Source organism: Muscardinus avellanarius, assembly GCF_963383645.1.
Source record: "Muscardinus avellanarius genome assembly, chromosome: 6".
NCBI classification, from domain to species: domain Eukaryota; kingdom Metazoa; phylum Chordata; class Mammalia; order Rodentia; family Gliridae; genus Muscardinus; species Muscardinus avellanarius.
In genome coordinates, this window is record NC_137791.1 from 138,904,878 (window position 1) to 138,928,604 (window position 23,727).

The 23,727-nt window shown below is 45.1% G+C and overlaps 1 protein-coding gene across 1 annotated transcript in view; it reads left to right on the forward strand.

The window, feature by feature from the left end:
- The window catches only part of POLN (DNA polymerase nu), a gene marked incomplete at both ends in the record, with an annotated part of 142,091 nt that overhangs the window by 108,303 nt on the left and 10,061 nt on the right, over nucleotides 1-23,727 (forward strand). The window contains 2 exons of the mRNA XM_080697296.1: nucleotides 8,845-8,927; nucleotides 21,267-21,398. Coding sequence (XP_080553422.1) covers nucleotides 8,845-8,927; nucleotides 21,267-21,398 — 215 coding nt within the window. The remainder of the gene's footprint in view (nucleotides 1-8,844; nucleotides 8,928-21,266; nucleotides 21,399-23,727) is intronic.

The following is a 23,727-nucleotide window of genomic DNA, read 5'->3' on the forward strand; positions in this document are numbered from 1 at the left end:
GCACAAAGTGGAAAAAAGTAGAAACCTCTTTCTTCCTGAATCCAGAATCTATGGAACAAAACAAAATGGCTAATTTTTCTATTGACATCTCACAAGGAGAGGAGAGAGTGTGAATGAGGTAAAAGAAATAAGGAAGGCACAATGTCTAAAAACTTTCCAAAATTAATTAAGGATATCAGTCTACATATCCAAAGTGAACAAAATTACAAAAAAGTCAAATGCAAATAAAACGACACATTAAACACATTAAATCAAACTTAAGAAAACCGAAGACAAAAAAAATCTGAAAAGCCACCAGAGACCGGGCAGGATGGCACATGACTCTATGCCAGCTACTCGGGAGACTGAGATAAGAAGATTGCAAGTTCAAGGTCAATGGCAGCAACTTAGCAAGACCCCATTTCAAAATAAAAAGGAGCAGGTATAGTTCAGTAGTTGAGCACCCTTGGGTTCAATCTCCATAACCACCAAAGGGAAGAAAAAGCCACCAGCAGGAAATAAGATACATTATAGACAAAGACAGAGTAATATGAATTACAGCTGACTTTTACCTGAAACAGTAGACACCAGAAGATGATGGAATAGCAAGTTTAAAGTGCTGAAGCAGGCCGGGCGTGGCATGCACGATTTGGGGAGACGCGGCAGGACGGACATGACTTGCAGCCAGCCTCAGCTACTTAGCGAGGCCCTCTGCGACTCAGTGAGACCCGGGTTCAAAATAAAGACTCAAAAATAGGGCTGGGAGCTGGGCGTGGTGGTACACATTTGTAATCCCTGCGCTTGGGAGGCAGAGACAGAAGGATCCCGCAGGTTCAAAACCAGCCTCGCTGCTTAAGAGACCCTGTTTCCAAATACAAATATTAAAAAGAAAAATAGGTCTGGAAGTGTAGCCTGGAGGTAGAAGGGTTTCCGGGAACTCTAGTACCACAAAAAAAAAAAAAAAAAAAGCCGGGCGTGGTGGCGCACGCTTGTAATCCCAGCATTCGGGAGGCTGAGACCTGGAGGATCGCGGTTCGCGGACAGCCTCAGCTACTTAGTGAGGCCCTCTGCAACTCAGTGAGACCCGGTTTCAAAATAAAGAATAAAAAAATAGGGCAGGGGGTGTAGCCCGGAGGTCAAATGCCCCTGGGTTCCATCCCCAGACCCGCAAAAAAAAAAAAAAAAGGCTGGAAAGCCAGGCGTGGTGGTGTGTGCTTATAATCCCAGGAGGCTGAGACAGTTCATGGACAGCCTCAGTTACTTAGTGAGCTGCTTTTTAACTCAGTGAGACCCTGTTTCAAAATAAAGAATAAAAAATAGGGCTGGGTGTAGTTCGGAGGTAGAATGCCCCTAGGTTCCACCCCCAGTACTGCAAAAATAAATAAATAAATAAATAAATAAATAAATAAATAAATAAATAAATAATAAAGTGCTAAAACAAACCAGGCATGGTGGTACACACCTATAATTCCAGTACATGGGAGGCTGAGACAGGAGGATCACAAGTTTGAGGACAACCTCAGTAACATAGCAAGATTCTAAGCAACTTAATGAGATTGTGTTTCCAAACAAATGATAAAAAAAAAAGGGCCAGAGATACAGTTCAGAGATAGAAGGCTCTTAAGTTGCATCTCTTGGACCAAAAAAAAGGGGGGGGGCATTGAAACAATAGTCTGTCTAGAATTTTGTATCCAATAAATGGCAAATTCTGAAATTTGTCTTAGTACTTCTTTTTTGTGTTTTGTGTGTGTGTGGTACTGGGGGTGGAACCCAGAGGCTTTCTACCTCCAGGCTATACTCCCAGACCTATTTTATACATTATTTGGAAACAGGGTCTCACTAAGTTGCTGAGAGCCTCACTCAGTAGCTGAGGCTGGCTTCGAACCTGTGTGATCCTCCCGTCTCAGCCTCCCAAGTACTAGGATTACAAGAGTGCGACTGTCTTAGTACTTCTGTGATACTAGAAATACTAAAAAAATGTTCTTCAGGCTAAAAAGAATGATACCACACAAAACCCTGAGTCTTTGAGGAGGAGCAGAGCACCAGAATAGGTAAATACTAGAGCAAATATAAAAACACACTTATCATTATTTTACTTAGCATATCTTAAGTTTTTAATATGGCTTACATTTAATTTTGAATTCATCAAAATCTACTTAATTTTTTTTTTAAGCCAGGAGCGGTGGCACACGCTTGTAATCCCAGCATTTGGGAGGCTGAGATAAGAGGATCCGAGTTCGCGGCCAGCCTCAGCTACTCAGTGAGGCCTTTGCAATTCAGTGAGACCCTGTTTCAAAATAACGAAAAATAATAGGGCTGGGGATGTAACTTGGAGGTAGAATGATCCTGGGTTCCATCCCCAGTATCACAGGGAAAAAAAAATTTACTTGATTTTTTTAAGTTATAGCATAGGTAGGAGTAAAATAGGAGACATCAAAAAATACAAAAGATGAGAGGAGGAAGAAGTGGAATCACACTATTGCAAGATCCTTACACTGGCCATGAAGTGTTGTAAGAGCATTAGATATAGGCTGTGGTACTTAAATATGCATGTTGTAAATTTCTAAAGCAAGCACTAAAACAATTCCAAAAGAAGTCTGCTAAAATACCAACGCAAGCCAGACATGGTGGCTCAAACTTGTAATCCCAGTGCTTGGAGAAGTTGAGACAGGAGGATAGCAGTTCAGCCTCGGCAACTTAGTGAGGCCTTCCATCACTGAGTGACACCTTCTGCAACTTAGTGAGACCCTGTTTCAAAATAAAAAATAAAATAAGCCGGGCGTGGTGGTGCATGCTTGTAATCCCAGCATTCAGGAGGCTAAGACCCGAGGATCGCGGTTCGTGGACAGCCTCAGCTACTTAATGAGGCCCTCCGCAACTCAGTGAGACCCAGTTTCAAAATAAAGAATTAAAGAAAGGGCAGGGGTTGTAGCTCGGAGATAGAATGCCCCTGGGTTCCATCCCCAGACCCACAAAAATAAATAAATAAATAAATTCATTAAATAAATAAAGAATAAAAAATAGGGCAGGGGGTGTAGCTCGGAGGTCGAATGCCCCTGGGTTCCATCCCCAGACCAGCGAAATAAAATAAAATAAAATCAGGCTGGGGGTATTACTTGGAGGTAGAATGCCTCTGGGTTCAATTCCCAATACCAAAAATAAATAAACAAATAAATAAATATAAAATATCAATCCAAGAGATAACATTGAATGTTTTAAAAGCCTGTAGTTTACCTAAGATAATTCAAGCAAAGAACAGAGAACAAAATTCAGATGGGTAAATAAAAACCAAATGTGAAGACAGAAAGCTTAAACTCAATAGTATCAATAACCACTAAATATAAATAAGCCATTGGAGCTGGGCATGGTGGTGCATGCTTGTAATCCCAGTACTTGGGAGGCTGAGACAGGAGGATTGCAGGTTCTCAGCCAGCCTTAGCTACTTAGTTAGGCCTTCTGCAACTTAGTGAGATCCTGTTTTATAATAAAGAATAAAATAGGGCTGGATATAGCTTAGAGGTAGAATGCTCCTGGGTTCAATCCTCAGCACCACAACAATACATACATACATACATAAGCCAGTGGGCTGGGAATGTACCTCAGTGGTGGAGTGCTTCTCTAGCACATGCAAGGCCTGAGTTCAATCCTTAGCACATAATAAATATAAAAATAAATAAATAAATAAATAAATAAATAAGCAAACAACTGAAAATTCTAGCTAAAAGGTGGAAACCATGAATATATACAATTAGTGTATCAGTTTAAAAAAGAAAGCTAAAATATAAAATAATGTTTATCCTAAATACATTTTATTATAAAATAATTTTAAATGTGAAAAAGCAGAAATCAGATTAAAGACAAGACACAGCCAGACGTGGTGGTGCACGCTTGTAATCCCAACATTCGAGAGGCTGAGACCAAAGGATCCGTGGTTTGCGGAAAGCTTTAGCTACTTAGTGAAACCCTGTTTCAAAATAAAGAATAAAAAATAGGGTAGCGCCGGGCATGGTGGTGCACGCTTGTAATCCCCACGCTTGGAAGGCAGAGACAGGAGGATTGCGCAGGTTCGAAGTCAGCCACGCATGCTGGCTTAGGAGACCCTGTTTCCAAATAAAATTTTAAAAAAAGTAAAAATAGGTCTGGTAGTGTAGCCTGGAGGTAGAAGGGCTTCCAGAAACCCCAGTACCACCAAAAAAAAAAAAAAAAATATATATATATATATATATATATTGTAGCTGGGCGTGGTGGCGCACGCTTGTAATCCCCGCGCTTGGAAGGTGGAGACAGGAGGATCACGCAGGTTCGAAGCCAGCCGATCTGGCTTAAGAGACCCTGTTTCCAAATAAAATATAAAAAATAGGTGTCTGAGAGTGTAGCCCGGAGGTAGAAGCCTTTCCAGGAACCCCAGTACCACCATCAAAAAAAAAAAAATAGGGTAGGGGGTGTAGCTTGGGGGTCGAATTCCCCTGGGTTCCATCCACAGACCTGCAAAAAAAAAAAAAAAAGACAAGACACAGTTATAACACTATAAGACACTGATCAATGTACATTTATATTTAAGTTGAAAATAAACACTAAGCACAAGAAATGTGATAGATTAGTATTAAAGTAAACTTCAAAACAAAAAGTGTTGCTAAAGATAAAAGCAGAAGCTGAGGATACAGCGCAGTTGTAGAAGACTTGCCTAGCACATGAGAAGCCCTGGACTTAATCATCTATAAAAAGGGACAGTTCAGCTGGATATAATGGTGCAAACTTGTAATCCCAGTACTTGGAAGACTGAGACAAGAGGGTCACAGATTTGAGGCTACTTAGTGAGGCCCTGTTTCAAAATAAAGAATAAAAAATAGCTCTGAGATAGAATATCCCTGGGTTGAATGTTGTTTTTTTTTTCCTTCCAGTAGTGAAGGGGAAAATCAATTCATCAGAAAGCTATAACAATCTTAAATTTTTTTTTATTGGAGCACTATAGTCTTACATCATAATGTGGATTGTGTGATGCAATGAATCGTTTGTTTAGGAGCTGTAATAGACATTTAGAAGAGAAAATTCTCTTTTGTTCTAACCTCTTTGTGAGTGTCCTGCCTAGGAAGCCTTTTCTCCTCTACTTTCCATCGCTTTAGCAATACAAATATCTAATTTTATTGAGTGCTTACTTTATGCATAGCAATGTTTAATGGCTATTTCTGTGTGTGAGGGGGAGACTGGGGATGGAACCCAGGGGCTTTCTACCTCTGGGCTATACCCCCAGACTTATTTTTTTATTTGGAAACAGGCTATCACTAAGTTGCTAAGGTTGGCTTTGAACCTACAATTCTCCTGTCTCCGCCTCCCAAGTACTGGGATTGTAAGCATGTGCCACCATGCCCAGCTGGCTGTCATTTAATACCAACAAAAACTTAGTGTACTACTCTTTCCCATTTTGTGTGTGTGTGGTGCTGGGGATCCAACCCAGGGGTGTTCTACCTCTAAGCTACACCCTCAATCCTTTTTTTTTGTGTGTGTGTGTGGTACTGGGGTTCCTGGAAGCCCTTCTACTTCCGGGCTACACTCCCAGACCTATTTTATATTTTTGAAACAGGGTCTCTTACGCCAGCGCGGCTGCTTCGAACCTGCGCGATCCTCCTGTCTCCGCCTCCGAAGCGCGGGGATTACAAGCGTGCGCCACCACGCCCGGCTCACCCTCAATCCTTTTTATTTTCTGTTTTGAAATGGTGTCTCACTGGGACCCCATTTCAATACACATGCACCACCATGCCCAGCTTCTGTGTGTCTTGCAAAAATTATATGTTGAGAATGATAGTGTATATTCATTTAAAATTTTTCCTATCTTTTCCATTGTTGTTTATTCCTTACTGTTTCTCTGTGTAGTGTAATTATTATCTCCAGGCCTTTTTCTTCTCTAATATTTCTTTTACTGCAAGTGACAGATTATCCCAGTTTTTATTTATCTTTAAATGTTTTTTTATTGTGACTTTATTTTGAAAGAGCCTGGATATAACCTAGTTTTTAATTCTTTTCTGCATTCACTGACCTTTCCTGCAGGCATGGCTAATAACCTGTTAAAGTTAAATCCTATTTAAGTAAATTTTGAGTTGTTAATTTTTTGTATTTTTCAATTTTATAAACCTTCCATTTGATTTTTTTAAATAGTTTTTAGTTTTCTGTTCAGTTTCTCAGTTTATAATCTGTGTGTGTGTGTGTGTGTGTGTGTGTGTGTGTGTGTGTGTGTGTGTGTGTTGGGGATTGAACTCAGAGGCATTCTACCTCCAAGTTACCTCCCTGGCCTTTTTTAATTTTTGTTTTGAAGCAGGGTATCACTAGCTTGCTGAGAGTCCTCCTAGATTGCTGAGGATTGTCTTGAACCTGCAATCCTCCTCTCTCAGCCTCCCAAGTGCCGGGATTAGAGGCATGTGCCACCACACCCAACTTGTAATCTAATGTCTTACATATATTAATCATAAAATTTTTTGGTTATACTGAGGATTGAAACCTTTAGCTATGCTCCCAGCACAATTTTTATTTTTAATTTTGAAACAGGATCTCATTAAGTCACAGAAACTGGCCTCAAACCTATGCTCCTCCTGTTGCAGTCTCCCAAGCACTTGGTTTACAGACATGTGCTACCTTGTCTGGCTATTAATCACAGTTATTCTAAAGTCTATAACTAGCCAGGCATGGTGGTTCATGCTTGTAATCCTAGTACTTAGAAGACTGAGACCGGAGGATCTCAGGTTCATGACCATCCTCAGCAACTAAGCAAGGCCTTCCAGTGCTTACTGAGACACTGTTTCCAAATAAAAAATAAAACAGGATTTGAAGTGTAGCTCAAAGGTAGAATGCCCCTCAGTTCAATCCCTAGTACCATACACACATACAAATAGAGTCTATAACTGCTAACCATAGTATCTGTGTGTCCTATAGATGTCTCTGTCATTCCTCTCTCGGTTTTCAGTCATTCGATTTCATTTTCCAGAGTTCTAGGTAAGTTTTAATTAAATAACATGAATGAAAATTAAAGCTGTTGTTCATGGTTGTGAATAGCATTATATTCCCCAAAAGATGATTAACTTCTGCATCTGCAGGAAGTTAAGGGGGGAGTTTACTTAGTCCAGCCAAGGATCTGTCCATTGGGAAGCCAGGCGTCAGCATTTGTGAAAGCTGGTCACTTGCCAGGGCACAGGGAGGGCAGGGAAGGAATGTGACCTAGGAGCTGATCACATTTCTTCTGGGCATGGATACATTTAAGCTTTTTGATTCCCATCTAAATACAGTTCCTAACACTACCAAGTTTAAGGATGAGATAAACAAGTGGGCAAAGTAGCTTAAGCACAGCAGGGAAAGGGAGAACTGGAAATGTGTTGGCACTTGGAAGCCAGGCTGTGGAAACCACTGACAACAGTGTAGGGGAGTGCCATGGCTGCCCCGCCCCACACCATGAAATCCAGCCGACTGCCAGAGTAGAGTCTATCTGCACTCTACAGAACCGGTAAAGGTTTATTCCAACCAGGCAAAGGCTGAGTCAGGAAAAAGGGGATGGGAGAGTGTTAGGAGAGCTGTGGGTATTTTGCTCGCCCTGCCTCACCCACTCCAACCCCTCGGGCAGCTGCACAGTTGCTTCTCTATGGGGCCTGGCCCCTGGTTCTGGAGGGAGCAGAGTGTGGCTCATACTCAAAGTGTTTGTGTCCATTCTCATTGGTCCTGGGGCTGCCTGAAGGACTGACGCAGATGCTCAGCATTGCTTTACCTAACTCAGAACCCACTTGGCACAGAAAAGTGGTGGACATTGGGCATTGTTTGAAATATCACAAGGAAAACAACCCGTAGTTACCTAGGGCAAAAATTTACAGTTGAAGCCAGCAATAGAGCACTGGAGGCCTGGGGGAAAGCCAGGGAGAGGTTCTTTGGGAACTCAGGCTGCTCAAATGTACTTGTGTATACTGGGAAATCTAGAAGACCTTGTGCATGTCCAGTACAGCTTTTATGGTCAGAGGAGACCTAAAAGACCTGACCTTTCAACCTAGGCTGGTTTCTCAGTGGTTCATTAAAAGTAGGAAGTGATGACTAAGGCAGAGCTGGGAAGCCTGGCTATGCCATAAAGAGAACGGAGCACAGAGTCAATCACAAAGATAGATCAGTTTCTTGTTTCTTTCTCTCTGTCTTCTTGCTCCAGAATCTGTGTGCTCAGTCCATCAGGGAGGTCTGGTTGGATGCTAAGGATGTTTGCAAGCAAATCAGGCAGGAGTAGGCACCAAGCAAAGGGCTGGCTGCCTGTCCTTGGTGGCATTAGCAGTGCCCTGTGCTTCTCAGCCATCTTGGCTTTAATCTTTGGGGACTGAATCTTTGTGGTTCAGATGTTGGTCAGATGTAGGAGTGATCCCTATTTTGTCTGAATGCTGCAGCCCCAGGACAGAGCTCATCCTGCGTCTGTGGAAAGCCAAGGCAGAGACTGCTTATCCATCCTGCAAGGCACCAGAAAAGACTGAAAACCAGCTCACCCCTGCAGCAGCCATAGGGCTGGGCCAGGCCCAGGACTCAGCAGGGGCAGGCTCACCTGGAGCTGGGTTGAATATCAAGTACACTTGGTAGACGCAGTGCTGGGTTTCATTTGTGCACCTCCCAGAATGTGAGGGCTGACATGGGGCTGGCCCGCAGCCTGTGTGGCCTCACCATCCACATGCGTTTGGGGCCCTGGTGAGCAACATGCTGCAGATGTTGCCTGGCTCCCCTGCCCACCTGGCAGCCTGGCTTGAAATGCAGAACCTCCAGGGGAAGCGAGGCAGAGGGGATGCCTGTGGTCTGGACCCACCGGCCCTCTGTAGAAAGTGCCAACTCTTCCTGCTGATTTGCTATCTTTCAATGCAGGAAGGACCTTCCCCTGGAGCATGTGACACAGGCAGACAGAGAACGGACCAAGAAGGTGGTGTATTCGGTGATCTACGGAGCAGGTGGGCTATGGGCAGGGGCTTAGGTCTTGGGGCCGCCTGTCAGAGGCCAAGCACCTTGCCTTGAGAAATCATCCTATGAGTCTCTGGGTGTTGTTTACACCTGAGACAAACACTGGTGGCGTTTGTGTCTCCGGACACTAGTCACACCAGCTCATGGTCGGGTCATGGCATCCCCACCACTCACAGAGGAGGCACTTGGAGGGTGACTGTGCCAGGCCCCAACCCCGACCCTTGGCTGTGCCCTTTCTGTACTTGGAGCCTCCATCCAGGTGCCAACACCAAGGCTTTTTGGAGTTGGAGCCCTCAGAATGGTTCTGGCTTGCTGGGCGTGGTGGCACACACTTGTAATCCCAGCAATCAGGAGGCGGAGACCAGAGGATCACGGTTCACTCACAGCCTCAGCTACTTAGCAAGGTCCTTTGCAACTCAGTGACACCCTGTTTCAAAAATAAAAAAGACTAAAAAATAGGTCTGGAGTGTAGCTCAGAGGTACAATGCCCTTGGGTTCCATCCCCAGTACCCCCCCCAAAAAAAATGGCTCTACCTTAACACATTTCCACTTCTACACACATGCATCTGCCCCAGAGCAGAGCTCACCCAATTATGCCCCAGCCAATGCCAGACCTCACAGGGCCAGGGCCAGGCAGGAGATCCTGGAGGCCAGAGGCCTGGGCCACCCCTGATCCCTCGGCAGCCTCCCCTTCTTCCTCTAAGGACCTGGCCGGCCCAGCTGCCCTTAACTGTCTTCTACCGTCCCTCCTTCTCTCCCTTCCACTTCCTGACTGTGGACTGTGGGATTTTTTTATTCCTTCCTCCCTCTGGTCATGCTAAAGTGAAGCCTGTTTTCCCTCAAGAGAGGCCTTTGGGCCGCCAGCTTCTTGCAAAGGAGGGGTCCTGCTGCTGCTGTAGGCCCAAGTGGAGCTCCTTCTGCCTTCAGCGCTACTTTGAGCCCTATGGCTTGTGCAAAGACCCTGAGAAGAGAGCTCACCTGCCACAGAGAACCTGTGTTCATTCAAGGAAAGGCAGCAACTCTGCACCCACCTCAGGACAAACTGCGGGGACATCAAGCAGTCACCGGAAGTGCATAGAACCCCTCCGTCCTCAGGGCTTCCCTTCGTCCTCCATCCTCACCCTTCCCGCTGCAGATCCGCTGTGGACCTCGGGCACCCCAGAGCACAGGTGTGCTCAGCTCACCCTGCTCCACTCCTCAGTCACTGTGCTAGTCACCCATTTCTGGGTAATAAGTTGACACGAAAGTTAGCAACTTTTGAAAATACCCATCCATCCCCTCACAGTTTCTGTGGGTCCTCTGCAGGCCACAGCCGGTTCTACTGGGGAGGGAGCCTCTTGCAGGCCCAGCTCTGGCAGTGAGACTTGGGCTCTGCACCATCTTGCCTGCACAGGGTCTCCTGGCCAACAAGCCTGAGCCCAGAGCAGAGGGGCCCTGTTGGTTCTGCTAATGGCAGGGCACAGAGAAGACTCGGTGCTTACTGAACAAATGCCTTAATACACCTTTGAGAACATTCTTGTCATGTGCACAGGATCTGGAGAGCAGACGAACTCCCTCAGAGCCGCCGACCTCCCCACCAGCGGTGCCCTGAGCCTCTGCTGAGGGGAGGCTGCGTTCTTACACGTAGATTAGCTCTTGACACCCTGGGTTCTTGTTCTTGCTGCACCACGGGCTCCACTCTGCAGGCCCAGAGCTGCCCCCCACAACCAGGTGGCCTTCTACATATGAGGTGCTAGCCCTCACCTCTGTCATCTGCCACCCACCTAGATCCTGCTTCGGTGCAGGGCTATGTCCATATGTACTCCAAGACACCAAGCAGTTTCCCGAGGTTTCCTGGCCTCACCCCAGCTCTCACCCTGGCCTCTCCTTCCCCATCAGGAGAAAGGGATACAGGATGGGCATGTGAGTGCCCACCAAGGGCACACTGGACTCCAGGAGGCAGCAGGCCACCTCCCCCAGGTGGAGGTAGGCTTCACAGCTGTCCACTGCTCCTCTAGAGCCTTATTGTTTTATTTTTATTTTTATTTTTTGGAGAGCAAAAGAGCTACACTGCAAATAAACAGTGTCATTAGCTGTGATGCTGGTGAAGAGGGTAATTTGGCTGCTTTTAGCCCTGGTGCTGACAGGGCTCCCACCCCAAGTCTCCATCTTCACTGCCTCCATTGTTCCCGCCTGCCTGACAGCCCAAATTACCACGCATCTGCGACTCATCTCTGGCTATCCCTGTTCTTCCTTGTGTGAAGCCAGAGTCTTGTCAGATGAGCCAGCCAAGGACCCACGCGCTCACCAGGGCGCTGGGCTGCTGGGGCCGTGGGATTCAGTGCACGGGCTCTGACCAGGCAGCTCTCGGTGGCATGCAGCGATGTATTTTCACAGAACACACCTCTCAGAGGCCCAGAAGCTGCTGATGGAAATGCTGGCCACTGTAGAAGCACAGTTCCAGCACATTCTTGAGAAAATCAATTCCATGATCCTTGAGAGGACAATGTCGAGGACAGCAGAGGAAACACACGCTGTGAAACAAGCAGAGGAGATGTTCAAGATGGGTGTGGGTGCATGTACTCAGCCCCTGCAGGTGGCAGGCAGGCCTAGGCCTGAACCACCCCGGGCAAGTACCCACATGTATCTGGAGCCTTGACCCAGGGCTGCCTCACAGGCCACTACCCCACCTCAGCCAGCTGAATTCAGCACCTGCCAACCTGCCAGGTCCCCCCGACCCCCACAGTTCACTTGACCTGCTTAAGGAACCTGGCTTTTCCAGGAAGCTGGCTACCCCATCCTTCAGGCTGCTAAGCTCCTGTTTTCTGAGAGTTGGCCAAATAGTGAATTTTCTCAGTCCTTCCTCGGTGTGCTCCACTTCCAGTCATTGTGCAGTCATAGACACTTACTGAGTGCATGTAATGTGCCAGGCCCGCCCTGCACCAGGAGGACTGTGGACAAGGGTCCAGAGCTTGCTTCTAATGGCCTTGCCTCTGCCAGGAGAGATGTACAAGCAGGGCTGAGCTCAATGCTGAGAGTCCTCGGTACACAGGGAGCCCCCGGATTGCTCTGTGGATCCAGCCTATGATCCACTGAGACTGCCCAGAAAAGCAACCCTTGGGTATGCAGAAAGGCCTGTCCAAAGCCTAAGGTGGTGGCATATGCTTATAATCCCAGTCCTTGGGAAACTGAGACATGAGGATCACAGGTTCACGGCCAGCCTCAGCAACTTAGGCCCTCTGCAACTCAGTGAAACCCTGTCTCAAAATAAAAAATAAAGTAGGGCTGGGAGTGTAGCTCAGAGGTAGAATGCCCCTGAGTTCAATGCCCAGGACAACACACTAAAAAAGAAAGGCCTGTCTAGTTGGAAACCAGCCACCAATCTGGGCCACATGGGCCAGGCATTGCCGGGCCCTAAACAACAAGAGCAGAGACCACAGGTAGGGAGGAGAGGGGCAGCACTTACAGCGAGGGAGGAATGATGTTTTCCTAGAGTTAAGTCTGTGCTGCTCGCACAAATGGAGGATATAATTAGACATTGGGTGGGGAATGTTCAGTGATCGACCAGCAGATCCTGGTGCTCTCAAAGATGGGGCTGCCTGTGATGAGAACCAAAATGCAGAAACCAGATCAGCTGAATGAGAGCGGGGCATTCTGCGGAAGAGCAGAGCCGGTGCCCAGGAAGCAAGAACAGAGGCCACCAGTAGGGAGGGGCCTGAGTATGACACCCCTGCCCAGGCGCAGGAGCAGGACGTGGACCTGGAGGCTGGCTGACCCTTGTCTCCATTTCCATCTCTGCTTGTTTTGGGGTTGCTTCATCATTGGCTCCTCTTGCAGGCAGACTTTCTTCATGAACAGGGAGCGTGGCCACCCACTACCCTCCCAAGAGCCTGACAGCTTCACAGGAGAAAGGACAGGAGTCTGCTCTTGGCCATAAATATCTGGGTGTTGTTGTTGTTGTTGTTGTTGTTGTTGGTGGTGGTGGTGGTAGTGTGTGTGTGTGTGTGTGTGTGTGTGTGTGTGTGTGTGTGTGTGTTACTGGGGGTTTAACCCAGAGACATTCTAACTCCAAACTATACCCCTATCCCTATTTTGTTTTTTATTTTGAAACAGAGTCTTGAGATGGATGTGGTGATACACACTTGTAATCCCAGTACTTGGGAGGCTAAGAGAGGAGGATCACAGATACACAGCCAGCCTCAGCTACTTAGTGAGGCCATCCTCAGCTTAATGAGACCCTGTTTAAAAATAAAATAGGGCTAAAGGTATAGCTCAGAAGTAGAATGCCTCTGGGTTCAAGCCCCAGTACCACAAAAAAATGAAAAATAAATACATACATAGATACATACATACATACATAAAACTACTTGGCCAGGTGTGGTGACACTTACTTGTAATCTCAGTATTTTGGAGGCTGAGACCAGAGGATCGTGGTTCGCAGACAGACTCAGCTACTTAGTGAGGCCCCTGTTTCAAAATAAAGAATAAAAAATAGGGCTGGGGGTATAGCTCAAATGTCAAATACCCCTGGGTTCCATTCCCAGATCTGCAAAAAAAACAAAAAAAAAAAAAAAAAAAACAACAAAAAACTACCTGAGAGCACTAGTAAGTATCTAAAAGCAATCAGAAGCAGGACGCTGCTTAATACTTGTGAGAAAGGAACAGTTCAGTGAGTTCCCCATCTCATAGCTCTGCATCTAAAGGCAAATCACGTCAGCACTATGGGGGGTGAAACTGATAGAAACCCAGCCCTAGCTCGAAAGACCAGAGGCCAGGATTTGGTGCAGTCTGAGAAACTGGAAAGTAAAGGCAGGAGTTCACTTTCTTTGAAAGAAGAGAGCCTGAGAGAAAACCTAAATTCTGGGTATGAACCTTGCCCAAGTTTCTGGCTAACTCCTAGCCGTGCAGAAGTGGGGCTACTCCTAACAGCCCAGCTAAGACTAAAAGGATTGATCTGAAATTCCAGCTTCAGTCCACTGCAGGGAGACAGAGTTTGACATCTGAATTTAGCTAAATTAACTGCCCTCTAAAAAAAACCCAATGCTGGACTTCTTGGAAGATGGCGACCGAGAAAAGCAGCATTTATGACTCCTGCTAACACTTGATCTCTATTGCCACAAAATCAGCGCTTTTCATAGCCAGAAAACACTATCAGCAGAGAAATAAAAACTGTAAATACAAGAGACAGAGAAAAAGAAGACTAGAAGAACAACCAGAGACCAGAAAAGAAACTAGCCCACATTGCTGCAGCGGATGCCGCACCGGCGCCATCTTCCCTCACAGCACCAGGCTCCAGAGAGGAAAGGTAAACAAGGAGCTGAAGTGAGCAGCTGGAGATCATTTGGGTGTATTTCAGCAGTTCTTTCAGCGCAAAGAACGTCTAAAACTCCCAGTGGTCAAGCTTATCACACCCTCCAGGGACTCAGAAGGGAGCTCAAAACCAGAAAAGAAATATGCCAGCCTCACAGCTGAGGGCATGGCAGCAGCGCCATATTGCCAGTGGCGGTGGAGAGTTCACCCCACCCGCAACAGCTCCAGATTGGCGCACACAACCGTAAGTGAAATTGCTGCCCCTACCTAAAGGGGAAATCCCAACAATGCACCCCCAGGGACTTGCACAGCTTTGATAATTTCCCTGGGTCTGAGATTTTGCAGTCCAACCCAGTGAAGGAGTTGGGGTGGCAGAGATACCACACCCTAGTCTCAGCTCCCTGTGGGGAAACACCAAGCCTGGCACCCCCATGGTCTTGCACAGCCTCGATTAACTCCCTGGGTCTGAGACTTTGCGATACAACCCAGTAAAGGAATAGTGGTGCCCGAGATTACCACAGACTCGAGATCCAGAGCACCCTAAGTGAAGTCATGATGAACCAGGGAAGAACTCAGAAAAGGCACAAACTTCTGAAATCATGAGAAAGAGGAATAACAATGGAGCAATGAACGCCCACAACCTCACAATATCAGAACCTGATAACACAAAAATTCAAATGAAACTAGAAATCAACTATAAGACACAGAGAAACAACATAAACATGTGGAGACTGAACACCACACTTCTGAATGAAGAATGGGTCACAGAAGACATCAGAGGTGAAATCAAGAAATTTCTAGAAACAAATGAAAATAAAGAAACAACATATCAAAACCTCTGGGACACTTTGAAGGCAGTATTAAGAGGAAAATTTATAGCACTGAATGTCACATAAGAAAAACAGAAAATCTTCAAATAAATAACCTAATGACACACCTCAAAGCCTTTGAAAAGAAGGAACAATCTAACCCCAAAGCCAGTAGAAGACAGGAAATTATTAAAATTATAGCAGAAATTAATGAAGTAGAGAATTAAAAAATACAGAAAATCAACAAAACTAAAAGCTAGTTTCTTGAAAAAATTAACAAGATAGATAAACCACTAACCAACCTAACTAAAAAAAGAGAGAATCAAACTGAATTATGAAGATAAGAGATGAAAAAGGAGACATTATTACTGACAGTGTAGAAATCCAAAGGATTATCAGAAACTACTTTGAAAAACCATACTCCAACAAAATGGAAAATCTGGAGGAAATTGACAAATGTCTAGATAAATACAACCTTCCTAAACTGAGTAAAGAGCTTACCATCAAAGAAAAGCCCAGGTTCAGATGGTTTTCCAAGTGAATTCTATAACACCTTTATAGAAGAGCTAACCCCAATACTCCTCAAACTATTTCATGAAATAGAAAAAAGTGGGACTCTTCCAAATACATTCTATGAAGCCAACATCACACTAATACCCAAACTGAATAAAGACAGTTCAAGGAAGGAAAACTACAGGCTTATATCTCTGATGAACTTGGATGCAAAACTATTAAACAAAATACTAGCAACACACATTCAAAACCACATAAAGAAAATCATACACCATGACCAGGTAGGGTTCATCCCAAGGATGCAAGGCAGGTTCAACATATAAAAATCAATCCATGTAATTCATCATATAAATAGAATCAAAGACAAAAATCACATGATCATTTCAATAGATGCTGAAAAGCATTTGATAAAAACCAACATCCATTTATGATAAAAACACTGCAGAGAATTGAAATAAAAGGAACATATCTCAACATCATAAAAGCAATTTACAATAAGCCCACCACCAACATCATATTAAATGGGGGAAAACTTCAAGAATTCCCCCTAAAAACAGGAACAAGAGAAGGATATACATTATCATCACTTCTCTTCAATGTAGTACTAGAGACTCTAGCCAGAGGAATAAGGCAAGAAAAGGAAATCAAAGGAGTACAAATAGGAAAAGAAGAACTCACTTTCACTATTTGCAGATGACATGACACTATATTTGGAAAACCCAACAAACTCAACCAAAAGGCTTATAGAACTGATCAACAAATTCAGCAAAATGTCTGGATACAAAATCAATCTTAAAAAATCAGAAGCTTTTCTGTTCACCAACCATAAATCCACTGAAAAAGAAATTCAGAAAACACTTTCACTCAGGATCTCCCACAAAAAAATAAAATATTTTGGAATAAACTTAACAAAGGAGGTAAAAGATCTCTACAAAGAAAATTAGAAAACATTGAAAAAAGAAATCGAAGAAGATCTTAGAAGATGGAAAGATCTTCCATGTTCATGGATTGGCAGAATAAATATCATTAAAATGGCCATCCTTCCAAAAGTTATCTACAGATTCAACACAATGCCCATTAAACTATCAAGATCATTCCTCACAGACATAGAAAAATCAGTTCTTAAATTTATTTGGAATAACAAAAAGCCCAGAATAGCCAAAGTAGTTCTCAGCAACAAAAACCATGCAGGAGGAATCACAATACCTGACTTTAAACTATACTACAAAGCCATTGTAATAAAAACAGCATGGTACTGGCAAAAAAACAGATATATAGACCAGTGGAGCAGAATAGATGACCCAGAAACAAGTCCACACGCTTTCAGCCATTTGATTTTTGACAAAGGGGCCAAAAACATACACTGGAGAAAAGATATCCTCTTCAACAAATGGTGTTGGCAAAACTGGTTAACCATATGCAGAAAATTGGAAATGAATCCCACTTTCTCACCCTGCACAAGAGTCAACTCAAGATGGAACAAAGATTTGGAAATTAAACCAGAGACCTTGAAGCTCCTTGAAGAGGGCATAGGTCCAACACTGCAACACAGAGGCACAGATAAACACTTTCTCAACAAGACCCCAAAGGCACAAGAAACTAAAAGGCGAATCAATACATGGGATTGCATGAAACTGAAGAGCTTCTGTTCAGCAAAGGAAACTGTCAAGAACCTCAACCGAGAGCCAACAGAATGGGAGAAGATTTTTGCCACCTACCCCTCCAATAGAGGACTAATATCTAGAATATACAGAGAACTCAAGAAACTCAACACTAAAAAAAACCAAATAATCCAATAACAAAATGGGGAAGCGAACTAAATACACTTCATGAAAGAAGAAATTCAAATGGCCAATAAATGCATGAAGAAATGCTCAATATCATTGATAATCAGAGAGATGCAAATCAAAAGTACCCTGAGATTTCACATAACTCCATCTAAAATGGCAAGCATTCAAAATACAAACAACAACAGATGCTGGCGAGGATGTGGAGAAGTGGGAACTCTAAAACATTGTTGGTGGGATTGCAAATTAGTGCAACCACTTTGGAAAACAGTATGGAGAATCCTCAGAAGAATGGGAACAAATCTACCATTTGATCCAGCAGTACCACTTCTGGGTATCTACCCAAAAGATAGGAAACCAAACTACCAAACTAATGCATGTGTATCTATGTTCATAATTCACCATAGCCAAACTATGGAACCAGCCAAGATGTCTATCAACAGATGAAAGGATTACAAAACTGTGGGATATGTACACAATGGAATTTTACTCAGCCATTAAAAAAAATCAATTACATCATTTTCAGGGAAATGGATGGAACTGGAGGACATTATGGTAAGCGAGACTACTCAGTCACAAAAAATAAGAAATCGGATGCTTTCCCTAATATGTGAAAGCTAAGGAGAAATGGGTCATAGGAGGAACTTTAGGTGAAAAAGAAAATCCTATAGAGGAGCAAACAAGACAACCTAAATGAGGGAATGGGAGGGGGAAAGAAGGAAATTCTCTAAAATACACAATATATTTAAACATATTGAAGCCAACCACTAAGCCAAGCAAGGAAAGGAGGGATGGGGGTGGGAGGAATGGGGTGGGAATTGGGTAGGGGCTAAATGGGTGATATGTACATGTATGTCCATAAAAGTTTTTTACCCCAATATGATGTATGAACATATATAATGCACCAATAAAAATTTTTTAAAACCCAATGCTTCTAAGAAGAAAATAGCAGAATCCAACGTCTCTACAACATATTCATAGTATCTATGATGCAATCCCAAACTACTAAACACATGAGGAAACAGGGTAGCATGACCATACTAAAGAGAAAAGGTGATTTTCTTTTCTTTCTTTTTTTTTTTTTTTTTTTGGTGGTCCTGGGGTTCCTGGAAGCCCTTCTACCTCCGGGCTACACTCCCAGACCTACTTTTACATTTTTATTTTGGAAACAGGGTCTCCTAAGCCAGTGCACGTGGCTGGCTTCGAACCTGCGCGATCCTCCTGTCTCTGCCTCCCAAGCGCGGGGATGACAAGTGTGCTCCACCACGCCCAGCGAGAAAAGGTGATTTTTAAAGCAGAGTCTAAGATGACCCCAAGGGAGCGTGGCAGAAAAGAATTTCAACATTGCTGTTATGACTATGCTCAAGGACATAAAGAAAAATATGCTCACAATAAATGGGGAAAGGGGGGGGGAAATGGAAATATCTGAAATAAAATATTCCCCAGATAGACTTACAGCAGACTGGAGATGACAAAATACTTGGCTAAGAATAAGACTCAAAGTGCATCTGGCCGGCCTAGCTGAAGAGTCTAGCCATCATCTGATTTCTTTCTGAAAACCAATGGCCTTTGCAGTGTGGTACAATAGCTGAGGGATGGTGTTTGGGATTTGGTTTGTTTGTTTGTTTGTTTGTTTGTTTGTTTATGTTTGGTGGTACTGGGGTTTCTGGAAACCCTTCTACCTCTGGGCTACACTCCCAGACCTATTTTATATTTTTATTTGGAAACAGGGCCTCTTAAGCCAGCGAGGCTGGCTTCAAACCTGTGCGATCCTCCTGTCTCCACCTCCCAAGGGCAGGGATTACAAGCGTGAGCCATCATGCCTGGCTGGTGTTTGGTATTTGATAGAGAAGAGTTTGTGCATGTGTGGGAAGGGGGCAATTCTGGGAATGGAACCCAGGGCTGCTCTACCACTGAGCTATACCACCAGCCCTATTTTATTTATTCAATTTTTGAACAAAAAGATCTCTGTAAGTTGTCTAGGCTGCCCTTGAACCTGCACTCTTCCTGTCTCAGCCTCCTGAGTATTGGGATTATGGGAGTATGCCACAGCATGTGAATGAAAGAGTTATAGATGGATTTTTTTTTTCAATACAATGTAGCAAAACACATAATACCTTGTTTGTGAATATATCACACTATCTTGATTAAGCCCTAAAAGGAATGTGGGCTTTTTTTTTTTTTTCATTTCCAGTCAAATGGCTGTGAGTGGTGAGGCAGGCCTGAGCACAGGGGAAGAACCAGGAACTCCAAGAATTTATCTCTTGCTTCTGGGATAAATTGGGGAGAACAGAGCACCACACTTTCCCATTCTTCTTGGCAAAGCAGTGGAGACAAACACTCTCCCCTCTGCTGTCCCAAGATCAATCACTGAAGGCTTCCACTAGTCAAGGCCAAAAACCAGACCCCAGCTGGGCGTGGTGGTGCATGTTTGTAATCCCAGCATTTAGGAGGCTGAGATAGGAGGATCACGGTTCATGGCCAGCCTCAGCTACTTAGTGAGGTCTTTTGCAACTCAGTGAGACCCTGTTTCAAAATAAAAGAATAAAAAATAGAGCTGGGGGTGTAGCTAGGAGGTAGAATGCCCCTGGGTTCCATCCCCAGTACTGCAAAAACAAAAAGAACCAGACCCCAGAGGCTGTCAGTTTCACTCCCTAGGGGCCTCTTCCTTGTCTTCACAGACCCCACCCCTCCACCCCTGGGCCATGGCCTCTGGTCCATCCTGTCTGAAGGCCCTGGTATCCTCCAGGGGGCCCAGAGCTAGCCTCATGCGGGGAAGAGCACGCCTTCCCCTGGCCTTGGTGATGATCTCCCAGGAATGCAGAGCTGGGGTTCCCTCCAGCCATGCAGACCCCCTAGAGCCCAGGGATTTGCCCATAATCCTACTGTCAGAGTGCCCCACACCCTCCTCATGGGCTCTCACTGTACTTTTCTGGAGGAAAATGGAATAGGGTGACACATACTAAACACCGAGTAAGAGCCAGGCACTGCTCAGAGCTTTAAGTACCTTGGCTCACAGGTTCCTAGCAGCCCTGGGGATAAGGACAGTGGTTCCTAATTCATGCTTGAGGAAATGAGTTTACTGAGGGCCAGGCAACTTCTCAAGGCCACACAGCAGCTCCTCTGAGTGATGGAGCTGTACTCAGACCTAGGCGAGCAGGAGGGTCATGTGCTGTGCCAGCTTAACCAGAGACTTTGCTATAAGCAGCTTACTTTCTAGAGCAAAATATTAGTCTGGACCAAAAGCATTTGTTCCAAAATAAAAATCTTTTTTGTGTGTGTATGTGTGGTACTGGGGGTGGAACCCAGAGGCTTTCTACCTCTGGGTAGAGGCTTTCTACTTCTTTCTTCCAGACCTATTTTATATTTTATTTGGAAACAGGGTCTCACTAAGTTGCTGAGAGCCTCACTAAGTAGCTGAGGCTGGCTTCGAACCTGTGCGATCCTCCTGTCTCAGCCTCCCAAGCATGGGGATTACAAGCGTGCGCCACCACGCCCGGCTTCAAAATAAAAATCTTAAGTGTGGGAATTCCTGGGCGCATGCCCATCATCTGGCATAGATGTCTTCCCTTGTCCTCTGTGCCCCTTTTCAGCCTTCCCCAGTTCTGTAGTTGGGTGTCCTGCCAGCCGAGCCGAGAACAGGGACCATGTCCACCTCACCAGCAGCTTCACCTGCGGTACCTGAAGGACAATAGTCGTTGCTGAAGAAATAAGTGTCTACCAGGCTCTGTCCAGTTGGATGGCACCCAGCCTCCAGAGTGAGAAGCCCAAAGCCAGCACCATCCTGACCAACCAGACGACCAGGGTGCTAGCGGGCCTCAGCTCAACCCCATGCACCTGGTCCCTTCCTGGTGGCTGCTCCCAGTACCCCTAACTCACCTGGTTTGGGCTAGTCCTGGTCTCTGATCATGACTCTTTCCAACTCATACAGGGAAGGAGCGGCTTGCTGCTTGCCTTGGAGTTTCCATTCAGGAAGCCACCCAGTTTTTGGAAAGCTTTATGCAGAGGTACAAGAAAATCAAGGACTTTGCCCAAGCAACTATTGCCCATTGTCAACACACAGGTAAGCCAGCTATAGCCAAGCCCCTGGGGCCCCTGCTCCCTCTCCCTCTGCAGTGGCTAGTGGTGTCCATGGCTTCTGGCCCTGTGGCTGGTGGGTAGACAAACAGGTGGACAGTGTGTGGATGGGCAGGGCTGGACAACTGAGGCTGGGGACACCTGGGTGAGCTATCAGCTCTTGCTAATAGACAAGAGGGGCAGAGTGTCGGGCTCACCTGAAGCAACAAGATGAACAGACATAGCTGCAAACGGGCAGAACAGACAGACCCCCACACCTAGAGATGGAGAGCACACATTCCTGTGAAAGGCATGTAGTACGTTTGCAAAATATCTCCACAGTTTGGCCACAGAGGAAACAGAAACAGACGTCAAGATCAACAGCGCTCCTTCTCCTCCAGAAGGAGAAGTGGGGACATGCCAAGAAGAGCCTGTCTGCAGCCGCAGTGCACTGAGAAGGCAGCTTTTACGTGCTCCTGTGTGCTTTGCCATCCATCCACGTGCCTCTAAACCATGTCACAATCCTAAGGAAGGCAAGATAAAACAGACATCCCAAGAAAAGGACAAAGCTAACCAGATTAGGGGCTTACAGTAGGAATCCCAGTACTTGGAAGGCTGAGACAGGAGATCGCAGGTTTGAAGCTAGCCTCAGCAACTTAGGCCCTCCGCAACTTAGTGAGACCCTGTTTCAAAATAAAAAATAGGGCCTGGGGTATAGCTCAGAGGTAGAATACCCTGGGTTCAATCCCCAGTACAACAAACAAATAAACACAGAAAAGAAAAAAACAAAGATTTTAGGAATAAACGATGGTCAAAAGGCCTCATCAAAAACCATGAGGCATGGCAACACTGACACTGACAATTTACTGTGAGACAAAGGGATATTTTGAGAGTATCTATTTACTTATTTATTTGGTATTAGGATTGAACCTAGGGGCATGAACTCTGAGTTACACCCCTAGCCCTATTTTATTTTGTTTATTTTATTTTGAAATGGGGTCTCACTAAGTTTCAGAGGGCCTTGTTAAGTTGCTATAGCTGGCCACAAACCTGTGATCCTCCTATCTCAGCCTCTTAAGTACTGAAATTGCAGGTATGTACCACCATGACCATTTTAAGAGAGTATTTTTATTATTTTATTATTTTTATTATTTTTTGTGGGTCTGAGGATGGAACCCAGGGGCATTCGAACTCTGAGCTACACTGCCTGCCCTATTTTTTATTCTTTATTTTGAGACAGGGTCTCACTAAGTTGCAGAGGGCCTCACTAAGTAGCTAAGGCTGTCCACAAACCTCAATCCTCCAGTCTCAGCCTCCCGAATGCTGAGATTGCAAGTGTGCTCCACCATGCCCAGCAAGAGAGTATTTTTAAAAGAGAAAAATAGCCAGACATGGTGGCACACATTTGTAATTCCAGTACTTGAGAAACTGAAATGGGAGGATTGCAGGTTCGAAAGCAACTTCAGCAACATGGCGAGACCCTGTTTTGAAAAAATAAAAAGGCTGGAGGTGTAGCTTGGAGGAAAAATGCCCCTGAGTTCAATTCCCAGTAACACACACACCAGAGAGAGAGAGAGAGAGAGAGAGAGAGAGAGAGAGAGAGAGAGAGAGATTTGTGACAATAAATTGAGTTGTATTTAACACAAGAAATTTGGAAAAGAAAAACAGTAAAGATGAAGGAAGAAAACAAATGAAAACAGAAATTAATGAAATAACAAAAAATATTTTTAAATGATTGGTACAGAGAGCCCTCACAAATTGACACCCATCTGGAAGTAAAAAGTAAAACTGAGCTGGGGTGTGGCCTGGCAGAGCCCTCTCGGGGCACAGGCAGCACCTGGTGGGCAGCCTTCAGTACTCCCAGCTCCCTTGAGTCCTCCCAGGTACCCTGAGGACTGTATACACAGTCTTGTCACTGCAGCTCCTGTACACACACCCCATGACTTCAGGGCCGCCTGGCACAGGCTCCCCCTTGGCCGTCTGGCTGTCCCCACCAGCCCACAGCTTCCACAGTCTCAGCTCCCGCCTGCTCACTGGGGCGCATGGAGCACCAGCCAGCTGACCATTTCCATCCCCTCCCCCGCCCCCCGCCAGGGCCTGGGGAGGGCACCTCCTCAAGAGGTCTACCCCGCCAGCCTGGCCAGTCAATTTGAAATGTTGAAGTAGTGCTAGTACCCAGTGTTGATGAGAATATATGGAGCCAGGGTCCTCTCATACACTGTGGATGAAAGATAATAATCACAACCCAGAGAGTGGTATAGTGTGATTTTAAACGTTTTCCATAAAGTGAGTCCTGTAACCCTTGCCTCAAAAAAGAATTAGGCAATATTGTTACC